The 13,620-nt window shown below is 24.5% G+C and overlaps 2 protein-coding genes across 3 annotated transcripts; one reads left to right on the top strand and one right to left on the bottom strand.

Annotated features, from left to right (window-relative positions):
• Window positions 1-21: 21 nt before the first annotated feature.
• LOC127290428 (TELO2-interacting protein 1 homolog) lies at window positions 22-5,950 on the bottom strand. The gene is made up of 15 exons (XM_051318971.1): window positions 5,826-5,950; window positions 5,513-5,729; window positions 5,300-5,436; window positions 4,921-5,098; window positions 4,205-4,382; window positions 3,810-4,132; window positions 3,459-3,670; window positions 3,148-3,330; window positions 2,449-2,661; window positions 2,107-2,346; window positions 1,494-2,027; window positions 1,070-1,370; window positions 711-939; window positions 414-545; window positions 22-216 (listed from the first exon to the last, which is right to left on the bottom strand). The coding sequence occupies exons 2-15, from the start codon at window positions 5,704-5,706 to the stop codon at window positions 133-135; spliced, it is 3,138 nt and encodes a 1,045-aa protein (XP_051174928.1). The 5' UTR covers window positions 5,707-5,729; window positions 5,826-5,950; the 3' UTR covers window positions 22-132.
• A 30-nt stretch (window positions 5,951-5,980) lies between these two features.
• On the top strand, window positions 5,981-13,321 carry LOC127290431 (cation-independent mannose-6-phosphate receptor). Of its 2 annotated transcripts, XM_051318974.1 has the most exons (15): window positions 5,981-6,394; window positions 6,802-7,024; window positions 7,188-7,345; window positions 7,768-8,036; window positions 8,202-8,355; window positions 8,521-8,709; window positions 8,867-9,076; window positions 9,421-9,567; window positions 9,780-9,944; window positions 10,038-10,212; window positions 10,593-10,663; window positions 10,915-11,065; window positions 11,209-11,357; window positions 12,757-12,893; window positions 13,148-13,321. In XM_051318974.1, exons 1-14 carry the CDS (start codon window positions 6,314-6,316, stop codon window positions 12,850-12,852), a joined length of 2,238 nt encoding a protein of 745 aa, XP_051174931.1. In that variant the 5' UTR covers window positions 5,981-6,313; the 3' UTR covers window positions 12,853-12,893; window positions 13,148-13,321. The 2 variants fall into 2 exon arrangements, with proteins under 2 accessions (XP_051174931.1, XP_051174932.1); XM_051318975.1 differs by lacking the exons at window positions 12,757-12,893; window positions 13,148-13,321 and adding an exon at window positions 12,100-12,655.
• Window positions 13,322-13,620: the final 299 nt, after the last annotated feature.

The following is a 13,620-nucleotide window of genomic DNA, read 5'->3' as shown; positions in this document are numbered from 1 at the left end:
TATGCTGAGACACTAATAATATATTATATCAAAATATATTTTATGCTGCGGTTATGAAAAAGTACAAAACCTAATGAAATAAAAGTAAAAAACTACATAACGAATATATTAGTTTAATAAACAATTTACCTTTTAAAGAATATTTTTCTGTTTTATATATTTCAAAATTGTTTGAAGATTTCTCTGATACTCATTTTGCGTTTCCAATTGATCAATCTGTAATTAATAAAAAAAGAGAATTTTACTTACAAAATATCAAAATGTTAGAATAAATTGTTAATGTAAAAAAGTATGAAAGTCAAAATGAAATAAAATTTAATTTTTATAAAAGAATTAACTCTCAGTAAATTCAAGAGCTGACTTTAAATTTAATTAAATTAATATGACTGAAAGTCACAATAAATTAGTCTTACCTTCTTGTACCACGCTTCAAAAGAATTGGTTTCCATTCGATCCACATGTTTATTCCACATTGCGAGACACTTAGTCCAAACGATATCACTATTATAATCCGCAATTTCCTGATACAAAGTCACACAACTTTCCTGAAATGTTATGTAACTGATATTAACTTAATTAAATTAATATTTACTTATAATTAATTACCATAATTAAATTTAATTCAACTAAATAATAGCCTGTTTATTATTAAATTTACATCAATTTAATATTGCCAATTAAATTCAACTTGATAAAATTATTTAATTTACCTGTAAAAATTTATTTTGCAAAGAACTCAAATACGATTCGCAAATTCCAAGAATTTCCCACAATTGTCGCTCTTGCAATTGTAAATCTTTCGCTACTTGACCCAATTGCATGAGTAGTTCCTTTTGTAGTTTAAACATTTGTGTAAATTTATACATACTGCCCGAGTCCTTTTTATAACTTTCTTTAGACGACTTGCTTAAAAATTCTGATAATGACGGCAATACTTTTCTAAAACAGAAAATCTTAAATTTTATCGAAAATAATTTTTAAATATGAATTCTTGAGTTTTTAATGAGTTGAGTTCTACATAGAAAACAAGTTGAAAATTCTTTAATTCGTCCACTAATTATCAACTCACTTTAAAGTTCTGGCTCGAATAAAATCTTTCGAGACATGCGCGAGAGTCATAAAAAGTTGCCAAGCTCGATTGATAACAATTGGATTTGGATCGCGGAATCGTTCAACCAATGGATGCCACGTTTCATGAACAATTGGTAAAAGTTGATTTTCCCAATTTGCTAATATAAAAAATCCTTCATTTAAAGTTGTAATAGCTCGTGTTGAAATTGTCAAATCTTTGCTTGGCAAAAAATGTAAACAACGTCTCATTACCTCTTCTATCATTTTCACATATTCTGGAATTTTTTCTTCTTTTTTTTCTAAAACATATAAAAAATTTTTTTTATTAAAAGAAAAGGCAATATTTAATTTAACCAATTTTTAATTAAATATTCAGTCACAACAAATAATAATTAATGAAATCTAATTATGTTAAATAATACCTTCTTCAACATAATCATAAGCAGAACTCTTCATTTCTTCTTCGATTTCTTCAATGCTGACTGGTTTTTCATTTTCATCATCAATATTCTCGAGATTTGTCAATTCCTTCAATTTTTTGTATTCTATTAATTCATGAATGATTCTTTCTTTAGGATTATTATTTAAATCGTTTTCCTCCTTTAATTTTATTTCATCTCCTAATGTTAATCTCTTCACACATTTTGTAAACGTGTAAAAAACTCTTAAAAACGAGTCAATATTGTCTTTTTGTATTTTTACATTCGACTGTCTGAGAACATCGTTGACAATTTCTTTTAAACATGGCAAAAAGTCCATTGTACTGAATTCCATCACCACTCCAAGAACATCAAGAACCCCAGGATTTCTTTTCACTCGGCGCAATTTCAATGTAACATGATATGAAATGTAATCGACATTTTTTCTCAAAAGTTCCCCAATCGAATTGTATTGTGATTTTGTTATTTTTTCTAGTGCCTCAAGTCCCACTGTTCTTAACAAACTGTGCCCACTTCCTACATTATTTTTGTTTTCAAAAAAATCATTAAATATTTTGAAAAAATTAGTATGTGAAAGAAATGTAAAAAAAAATACCTGCACGTTCCAGAACGAAATAAAGAGTTTTGAGCAAAAACTCATCATAATCTTTCTTTAAAATTTCCGCTATATTTCCTAAACCCTCGACTAGTAAACAACATTGTATGAGATTACTTTGTACTTCTCGTAAATTAGTATCTTTCGAGACTTCTAATGGCAAGTACCAAAAATCTGAAGTTATATACTGATCAATTATTTGCCTATAAAGTAACATTTTTTCTGGATTTGGATCTGGATCTGAAAAAATTTCCATTTTAAAAAATATATGTGAAATAAAAAATCGAGTTTTAGAAATTAAAAAAAAATTAATATAAGTAATAAATAATAAATTCAAAATACCTTGGACTATCCAGTTGAGTAACAAAGTTAATTCTTTTATATATTGTGGCATATCAAACATCAATTTCAAAATTGTATCAACTAAAATTTCAAAATCGCCAAGTTCACCCAGCAATTCACAAATGACCATAAGTTTCTTTTCAGCAGATGAACTGTTGATGAATTTAAACTGTCTCCACGACTGACTATTTGAATAGTGAATATCATCAACATCTGAAAAAATAAATAAAAATATGAAAACAATAAAAAAAATTTCTATTACATAGATACTTTATATTAATCTTCTAAAAAAATTAACACTATAACAAGGAGGCACTTATTTATCTTCCATTTTTTATTTTCGTTTTAATTTATAATACATAATTTCGAATAGACAAAACAATTTAATTTTTAGTTCACCTTTTTTTCTATCCTTCTCAAACATCGAAAAAGTTCAACTTAATTTTTTAGATTTCTATAAATTAAAAATTATCATAAATATTTCTTTCAGGAAGAAGAATATTAATATTCTATTAAGATTATAAAATTTTCAATTTTTTAAAATTTAATTGCATCAAAAAATTTTGTTGTATTTATATTTCTCAAAATTTTATATTAATATATTAATAATTTTTTATTATTATTATAAAAAAAAATTATAAAAAATTCAAAACGTATATTTGTACGTGAAAAAAATTTTTATTTATTTTTCTTCCTTACGTTTTGTCGAGAAATCTTCTAAAATTGAAATTCCACTGCATTCAATTTCGGTGACGTAAACTAACGCAAGAATCAATCTTTGCAAATGAACAGATGACAACATAACTTGAGGTAATCTTTGTTTTCCCAGCAATCGTAAATATGCAGCTAATTGATTCAAATAAGAAAGCTGCATCGAGTCATCTGAAAAATGGCAAAAAGGAACTTTTCTATTTTTATCGAAAGAAACAATAAAAAAAATATTACTTTCTTCTCAAATTAATTAATAATAAATTATTTTTTTAATACATTAAACGGAAATAATTTCTAACCAGCTGTTCTCATAATTCTAGGAAGCGTTGTGAGTAACTTGTAAAAATTATCTTCGAACAATTCAACCAAAGACTTCATCCCCTTTTCTTGGGAACATTTAGAACTTATAGAATTTAATCCAAATTTAGCTATTTCCGCAACATCTTCAGATTCATCCTCAGACAATGTTATTAAGATTTCTATTAATTTCGAAAATGATGGTTTCATGTTTCTAGAATAATTCAATTATATAAAGTAATAAAATTGACAAAAAAGAATCTCTAACAGAAAACATAAAAGAGTAAAGTATAAAAAGAGTTGGAAAGTAACATAAAATACTATTTTTTTAATTAATATTTTTATCAAATTACCTCGGACATTTCGTGAGTAATAAACTAATTCCCACAGCTAATTCTTTTCGTACTTTGAAATGAGAATGAGACGCTAGATTATTCAATTCGTTCATAAGAATATTCAGCTTATCACTTGCGAATTGAAACCATTCTGGTGTTCTCTTAGCGGATTCTATATATTTTTTCATATCTTCTGATTTTTGGAATTTCAAAGATTTCTGAAATTGTGTGGTGGAAATTTCATTCTTTTTACAAATTGTATCCAAAAGTGGTTCCATTTCCAATTCTATGGAATCCTCCATCACTAGTGCAATAATTCTACTCCAAGATCTGATTGCAATCTGTAAAAAATAATATTGTTTTAATTTGATTTTTCGAGAAGAATAAATTATGTTGAAAAAATTTATCACTACCAGGGTAAGTTTGTGTCCTTGAACATCACTACCAGTGGCAACTTCTAATAATCCACTTGAAACGCCTGGTAAAATGACCATTACTGAATCTGCCACTTGCGAGCGAAAAACTACATCTTTATCATCTGATGCGTCATGTATTTGTAACAGAGACATTAATGTTTCTATAGCGGCAATTCTGAAAAATAGTCGTTTACAATAAATATTTTAAACATTGTTTTCAAAAATAAAAATTAATATATTTTTTTTACTTGAATCAAATTATTTTTTCACTTAACTAAAAAGGCTTCAAAATTTATATATTTTAATCTTTAAAACTGAATTAGTAAAATTCATAACCAATTTTAATTAGTGAATGAAGTTTTATTGTGAACTAGTTAAAATTTAGTAATAAATTATCAAGAAAAAGTTTTCTTTAATCCAAATTAGTTAAAGTATTTATTACTTTAAGATTTTAAATAGCGTAAAAATACTTTTTAGAGTAAAAATTATGTAAGAAATTATAATTTTGTAATATAATTGTTTAAATATATATTTTTAAAAAAAGTATTTAGGAGAAAATTAAAAGCAATTTTTATCATCAAAACTAATACAATTTGAATCGTAATAAAAATGACCAGATTATATTATATTACGTAGTTAATTAATTAATCATTTTAAAAAAGTGTAAATAGCTTTAAAAAAATATTTTAAAATAAAGCGAAAAAAAATTTTACCTTAGAGATTTTGATTTTTCAGTTCTTGCAATTAAAATGCATAAAAATACTCCATTACTTAATTTAGGTACATTTTTCGGTGTATAAAATAATTCCAAAACATCAGTTGTACAACGTTCTATTAAACATTTCATACACAAAATTGTACTTTCCTTTAACTCTTCATGGAAAGAAGTTACTGGAAAAGAAAAATTACCAGGATAATTAACATTAACAAAAAAATACTTTACATTTTCATAAATTAAACACGTTAATTATAATTAAAATATTTTTTATTATGAAAAAATAATTCTTTCAATAAATATAAAGTATAAAGCAAAAAACAGTAAAATTTTTATTAATTTAAATTAATAATCTTCTATAGTTTTCTGATACTTACGCATCTCAGTCTTTGTAGGAGTAAAAATTTGACTAATAATACAAACGAAATAATGATTTAAAATTTCTATTTTCAGAATTCTTGTTTTCGAAATTACTATTCTCATTGTCTCCAATAAATGTTGTTTTATGTCTTTACTGCAAAATAAATTTTTCTTATTTATTTTGAATGTGTATTAAAAAAACAAACAAAATATTATTAAATAATTATTACCTTATATCCTTATTAAACAAATGCATTGTAACAGGAATCATAACATATTCCACTAAATTTTGCAATACTGCATTTGAACATTTTTCTACAACTTTTGTAACTCCAATAGTATTTTCAATATTTGGATAATTTAACAAATTGTCACACAATGGTTTTAATATCGTGAATGCATCCTCCATTGTTGAAATTTCCATAGTTTTTTATTATTGTCTCTTTTCTGTTGTTAAATAAATAAACACGTCAAAAATATTTTAAAAAATTCGGATATTGCTTTTTGTTTTGTAAACAGAATATAAGGTTAGGAATATGAAACTCGTTTTCTTTACTTCTGCGCAATTTCTCTTCTTCAACCAATCAGCACATTAGAGTTTAGACAACCATCTTCAATCGTCCAATAATATTCAAGATACAAGAGAAAATAGCAGACCAAAAATTCATCGTGCTTTATGTTGCGTGCTTTATGTTTATCAAAACGATTTTTTGATTATTCACCTTAGATTACGTACCTGATAATAATTAATTATCTTTTTATCAGTAATATTGTGATTAAACGTATTTACGCACTGACAAAAATAATTTTCGAAACTTTTCTTTTATTTACCAATAAAAGTGTTTGTGTGAAACAATAAATAATTTGTGGTTTTATGCCTGTGACTTATTCGCGGTTAAACGATAATACGGAATTCTCGGAACTTTTACCGGCATTTGTTTTATGTTTGCCATTGTTGCAGGTGCCAACTATCTTTTGTTATGACTGGAAAGTTTGTTCGGTCCTTTTAGAAGAACTTTAGGACAAGGAACATGAAGCTCACTATTAAAATCTTTTGCATTTGCGTTTTCCTTTTATTATTAACATCAGTTTCAAGAGCTACGAATAATGAGGTAAATATTGATTTTTTATTTTTAATTTCAGTTACTATGAAAGAAAAATGATTTCTATTTGTCATGTAAATATATTTAAAAAGCTTTGATATTCCTTCCCTTTTCTCACTCAGCATATCATAATGTCGTTTTTTAATACAAATAAATAATATAATTTTTATTTGAATATTAATTCTGATTTTTGAAATATGTTTTTATTTTATTAAATTTTTTAAGGTTATATTTGTAAATTTAGTTTATAGAGTTTATAGTAAATAAAATAAATAAATAATTCATAATTATAGTTTAAATTTTAGTAACATTTATTATATTATTATTATTATTTGGTGTTAACAGTAATTAATAATGTTTAGTAAAATAATTAATATTAATAATGTGTTTGTAATGATTTTTGCTTTTATTTATAGATAAAAAAGAAAGAAAATATCTGCCTTATAAATGAAAATGAGAAACAAATGAAAAAATTTAATTTTACTAATATTTTAAGTAAGAATATTGATTATAAGATTACAACAAGTAACTCTGATGAAGTAATTTATTTGCAATTATGCAGTCCATTGCAAAAGACATGCAATGGAAAAAATGATTATGGTCTTTGTTTAACAAAACATGGGAACGAAATTGGTTTAGGTAATTATATAAATAAAAAATTTCAATTATCTATAAAAATTTAATAAACTAAATGTACATTTATTCATTTAAATTTTGTGGTAATTATTATAGTAAAAGTTTAATTGAATGGTGAATTTCGAAAAGGGCTTTACTCGTAATTTTTATTTATTCTTTTTTCCAGGAAAATATCCGCCTGAATTGAAAATTGAAGCTTATCAAATATTGTTTCAATTTACTGGTGACAAATGCAATGATTCTGCTAATTACACGACATTAGTAAAAATGCAATGCGATTATAAAGCCGAAGAATATCACTCCAATCCTATTGTCATTCCACATGTAAGATTTACAAAATTTTCTATGTTTTTATATTACTTTGTCAATTTAAAAAATTTTCGTCTTAATTTTGACAAGTAGAGATTTAAAAAATAATACGTGGATGTTCGCCTGAAAAGGGGCCTCTTTGTCTATTTTATTTTGGGAAATAATTGCAGTTTACTAAGTGATTTAGATTTTTAATTTTTAATTTTTTTTATTACTAAAGAACAAACCAGAAATATAACAAAATAGTTTATTTTATCTAAAGGTATGTAGTTTTTTTTTTTTAAATAGATAAATTATTTTTGTTTTGTTTGCTTATACTTTTATTTCAAAAAAAATATTTAATAGAAATCCAAAATCTATGTTTCTTCACGTTTAAAATTGAAAACAAAGTTTAGATTTCTAAAATTTTGAAGTCATTTATAAATTAATTATTGCAGAAAGAAAATCAATGTGAAATTGATATTCATTGGAAAACGAGTTTGGCTTGTGGAGAACAAACGATTACAAATTGCTCAGTGATTGATAGCACTGGTTTTAAGTATGATCTGTCAAAATTGACGAAATATTCTGATAATTATGAAATTCCCGTACAAAATTCTTCAAAGATACTTTTAAATGTATGTCATTCTTTGATTTTTGGATATGGAGTTTCGTGCATAAATAAAGCTGGCTCCTGTCTTGTAAATTCTAATGCACTCAGAGAGAGGTAAGCAAAAAAAAATTTTTAATTACAAAATATCATTTTAAAAAAATTAAAAATTTATAACAGAAAAAAATAATTTTATCTTATTTATAAATCTGCAGTCTTTTAATTAAATAATTCAAAAATTAAAATTTATTGTAAATAAATAAATTATTTATTTTATTTCAGTGGTGAGAGTTTGGGTGAAGTTTGGAAGGAGAAACCTCTTTCGATAGTAGAAGATGGACACTTACAACTTGTATATGATGAAGGTGGCATGTGCAGTGAAGGATCAAATCATTATAAAACCATTATAAATTTTATTTGTGATCATTATGCTGAGGTAAAATATTTCATTTTTCTTTTTTGCTTTTTATTTTATCAAATCAGTGAGTGAAAATAAATTGTAGAGGATGTATTTAGTCCATTTGTTTCAATTTTTCCAAAGAATATTTAAATTAATGTAACTATTTGACAATATATATTTAATTACAAAAATTATTTTTAGGATTCGCATCCGAAATATGTGAATGGTACATGTGATTATCATATAGAATGGAAAACACCATTAGCGTGTAAAGGTTCATTTGAAGAACATAAAGTGGTCACAAGAACGAAAGAATCAATTGAAAATAAACCTGACATTTTGTCGATAAAAAAAGAAGAACCACCAAAAAAACTCGTAGAAAATAAACAGGTTTTTAAATAATTTTCAGACAATTATTTATAATAAGAAAAATTTAAATATAATAATTAATTTATGATTTTAAAGTTAATTGATTTCATTTTTTTTATTAATAAAGTAAAAAATTATTTATTTATTAATTGAAAAGTACAAAATTATTTATCTACAGGTCAATTGTGGCGTGATAACAAAAAAAGGAAAAATTGATTTGAGTCCTTTAATTCTCACAAAAGAAAACTATATTGTCAAAAGTAATGATTTGGAGTTTCATATAAATGTGTGTAATCCTCTCACTTCTCCAGCTAATTTTAAATCTTGTCAAGGAAAAACAGTTTGTAAAATTCAACGTGATGGAGATGGAAGAAACCTCAAAGAAACTGCAAGTTTACAAAAATTTTTATTATAAACATTTATTTTTAATTTTGCTTCCTTATAGAGGAAGGTTGATAGTCGTAACGATTTTTGATTTTTTTTTTTTAAAAAAAGGTTAAATATCAACTAATTTTTATCAAGCAAATGTTCTAATGCATATATGTGTATATGTATGTATGTCACGATTTTTTTTTGGTTTGAATGTATTAAAAAATATTTTTTAAATTAATTTTTTCTCTATGAGGAAGCAAAAATGTTCATGCTATGAACATAATTATCTAGTTTAAATGTTTTTCTCACTCTTTACTTTTTTCTATATAATGTTATTTTTTTATATCTATTTTAAAATAGAGTTTAGGAAATCCAGGAGAAAATCCCATTGTTTATAAAAATGAAAGTGTAATTTTACATTACAAATTCGGTGCTGTTTGTCCAGAAAAAAATAACAATACTATTTCAACGAATATAACATTCAAATGCGACTATTTTACAAAAAAGGTATTTTGTTAAAATTCTTAAAAATAATTTTACTCTTTAATCAAAAGTTGAATATGTATTGTCTTATTTATGTTCTCTTTGTCATTTTTAACTAATTTAAAGTTATTTCAAGGAAATTTTATAAAATTATTTTTATAATCTAAGGGAAATTTCGATAATTATAATTATCATTTTAAAATAATTTGTATGTATTTTTTAAAAATTTATTTCAGAGTTCTCCACAATTTGACAAATATACAGATTGTACGTATTTGTTCAAATGGACTACAATTAATGTTTGCGAAACAGTTGTTGGTAACTTCTATGATAATTGCACAATTAGTAATCCATTTTTGCGTACATTTGATTTTTCCGTACTACGAGATCAAACATTCCGTGTAAGTTTAATTTTTTATTTTATTTACATTATATTTGCATATAATTTGTTATTTAAATTTATTTCTGTAACCATTTATTTGTATTTTTCTCAGATTTATAATGATAATAAAAACTACAGTATAAGCATTTGCGGAGAAAAAAATTTGTGTAATGGCTCTACAATATGCGAAGGAAACAATGGATTGGGAACTTCAATAAACGTTATTTACGATTATCCAAAAGATTCAGTGAAACTTGAATTTTCAAAAGGAACAAAATGTCTAAATGGTAATTTTTCGTTTTCGTTGTAATATTTTTAATAGTCATTTTAATCATTAATCAATTGACAGATATAAATATTTAACGTTTTTTTTAAAACACTAGGTATTATTACATTAAAATTCGAGTTTTTTGATATTAAAAGTTGAGATTTTTTCGATTATTGAAAGTGCGAAATAAAACACTTGTTTTGTTACAAACACAAAATCTCAATTTCTAATATCTAAATTTGAATTTTTTCGATTTTATTTATTCTGCTTAATTTAGAAGAAAAACTAAAAGGAAACTAATTGTATGATTTTTGGAATCAATAATAAAAAATAAAATAATATTTTTCTTCAGTTAAAAATAATAATTTTTTAATTAAAGTTAAATAAACTAATTTTCAGATACATTTAAATCTGACATTACATTTGTATGCAATTCAACTGCCAATGTTGGATCACCAGTTTTAATTTCGGTAAGTTTTTAAATTAAATTATCATTCTTATTACCTATTGTAATTTATTTTAAAAATATTTTTAGAATATTTACAGAAAAAATGAAAAAAATTTTGATTAATGAATAATTACGAAGGTCAATTTAAAAATTTATTTTTGACCTTTATATTTATTTAATGTTAATTAAATTATTATTAATTTAATTTTAGAACAATTTTAATTAAATTTAAAAAATTTCAATTACAAAATGTTCAAAAATGTTCTCATACAGAAATCTTCAGAATCATGTCATTTACAATTTGAATGGCAAACTAGTTTGGTTTGTACATCCGCGTCGGATAATTCAACTTCACCAAAGAAACCAATTCCTCCTAGTGATACCAAAGATGCGGAAAAGAAAGCAGAAATTGCATCAAGTAATGGTAAATATTTTTTTTTATTTTTACTTACAGGGTTTCTACAACATCTGAAAAACATGCAATTCTTATTGATTTTAATTTTTATTCATGAAATCACAGAAATGAAAAATAATAATATTAATATTATTGTTTTATTTTTTTGGCAGGTGTATTTTTAGTATCTTTAATCACTGGAGTTGTGATAATTGTCGTGATAGTAATGTATCTGCGAGATCCATCCAGACGTGCTCGATGTTCTCGCTTTGTTACGAGTCCATGTTCATCTTCGAGCAATGATCGTGTCAAGTATTGTAGGGTACGTGGTAGAAATTTTTAATTATTTCGTACCGATATTTCTTTTTAAAGTATAAATACAAAGGAAAGAAGTAAAAAAAAATAGAGTTACTTAAAAGTATTATATTTGCATCTCATCGACACAAAAAAAGAAAAGGCTATGCTTGTATTATTCACAGTATTTGTTACAAATATGTAGTTTTAAGAAAAAGATTTTTATAATTACGATATTTAAAGAATACTTTATAAAAAAAATGCACAAAAACTCGAGAATTATAATTTATATAATATAAAAAACGATCAACCCTAAAAGATAATTTATTTTTTGATGCTAAAATTATAAATATTCTTTATTTATCCAAGACTGCTTCGTATTTCTTAGTATATATTATTATCAGTCATTCAATTTTTTGTTAAAAAAAAAACAACGAATCATCTGCATGGAAATTCCAAATTTCATTATAGGTCGTTTTCGGCAAACACTGGCAAGCTACTGCCAGTAATAAATAGCCCAATCAGCATAAATATTCTAAAGAAATATTCATGCTGATTGGGATATTTTTTACTGGCAGTAGCATGCCAGTGTTTGCCGAAAACCCCCATAGTATAATTATGCTTTCGGTGGTGGAAAATTTGAGCTGTGATTGTTTTTCCAAGCACTTGAAATCGTTTAATTTTGTTATATAGTCACATAGCGTGACAGTATTTCTTTAATTTTCATGTTGCATTATTTCGTTAATAGATGTAACTTCTATTTGTTTCAGGACTAGAGACTTTAAGTTAATGTCTGTTATTAATTGGATTAAGTTTTCGCACAATTTCATTGTCTTACGTTAAAATTTTAGATTTATATTGCTTTTGTAACTTTTGTGTAATAGTTCTGCATTCACATAATTTTTGTAACTTTATAATTTATACGATGTTTTTCTAATCAGATTAGATAATCCATTGAAAGGTTTAAAATGAAAAACCGAATTAAGAGAGAATGCAGACTGTTTTGTTTTATAATTACTTATAATTGCGTCGGCATGTTCGTTGCTAAGTAATTCAGTAGATTACTGTTTATTTTTTTTGTTTTCATTTCTCTTAAAAAAATGAAAAAACAACCGTGATAGTTTTTTAAATTATTTTAATTTTTGTTCATTCAAGAGATATTTGCAATGCATATCACTTGAATTTTTCTTTCACTACATTAAACTTTATTTTTGTAAAACTAATACAATCCATTATATTTTAGTTTTATTTTAAGATTTTGTTTTTTATGATTTCGTAAAAATTAATTAATGATGCCAAATTAATAAATTTTAATTGATACGTGCACTTTATTAGTTTTTTATTTTTCACCAAATACTTGTGTATTTTCGTTTCAAGATCTAATTTTTAGTAGAATTATGTATCAATATAATTATTGCTAATTGCAGATTAATACTACTGAAGAAGCACGCTTATTATTAGACAATTGTGAACCAACTACTGTCTGTCAATCAGACAGTGACGATGATTTGTTGGGCGCTTAAACACATTCAATGAGATTATCGAATGCGAATTTTTCTCACATGTGAGTATATAATTTTTTTCGTTAGACAGTAACCGCGGAAAATTAAATATTGACAATTTCATTATTATCAAAAATATTTTTACTTTTGAATAATGAAATTAATAATTATAATAAATATTACTTAAAACTTTTTTAAAGGAACGTCAAATAGGTATATTTAAAAATTACATTTCAATAATAATTTTGTTTGTTACCATAATTAAAAGAATTTATTTCTGATAAAGAAAATTTAAATAATTCGTATTGCCTTTCAGATAAACCATCGTTCTTACCTCACAAATTCAGATCAATGGTTTTTGCTCTGACTGACTATCATTCACTAATTCTCGCTCATGCGATCGACTTAATTATTTTTATTTATTACTGTAAATATTTCTATAATATATTACGTGTATAGTATATATGAAATATATATTTAAAAAATAAAATGTTGAACATTTTCTAATTTATTTCCTGTTACTATAACAATTTTGATAAATATTAAAAAAATTTATTAGTTATTCAAGATGGACGTGAATGTGAACTAACTTCGTACATTGGAAGTATATCCCGGTAAGAAATATTTCATTAAAAAGTATTAGAAAATACCATCGCTTAATTTATAATAACCCATACTTTTATGTTCATCTTTTATGGTCGACTTTATAGGAGAGTCCAGAATACGGGTTTCTGAACGTCGACGGTCGACGCGTTGATAGCAACGCGTCTGTCTTATGGGACATCAATG

This window comes from Leptopilina boulardi, unplaced genomic scaffold (assembly GCF_019393585.1).
Source record: "Leptopilina boulardi isolate dan_hultmark-lab unplaced genomic scaffold, ZJU_Lbou_2.1 LbouV2_64, whole genome shotgun sequence".
Taxonomy (NCBI): domain Eukaryota; kingdom Metazoa; phylum Arthropoda; class Insecta; order Hymenoptera; family Figitidae; genus Leptopilina; species Leptopilina boulardi.
The sequence above is the reverse complement of the archived record's forward strand: the minus strand, read 5'-3'. Positions and strand labels throughout refer to the sequence as shown.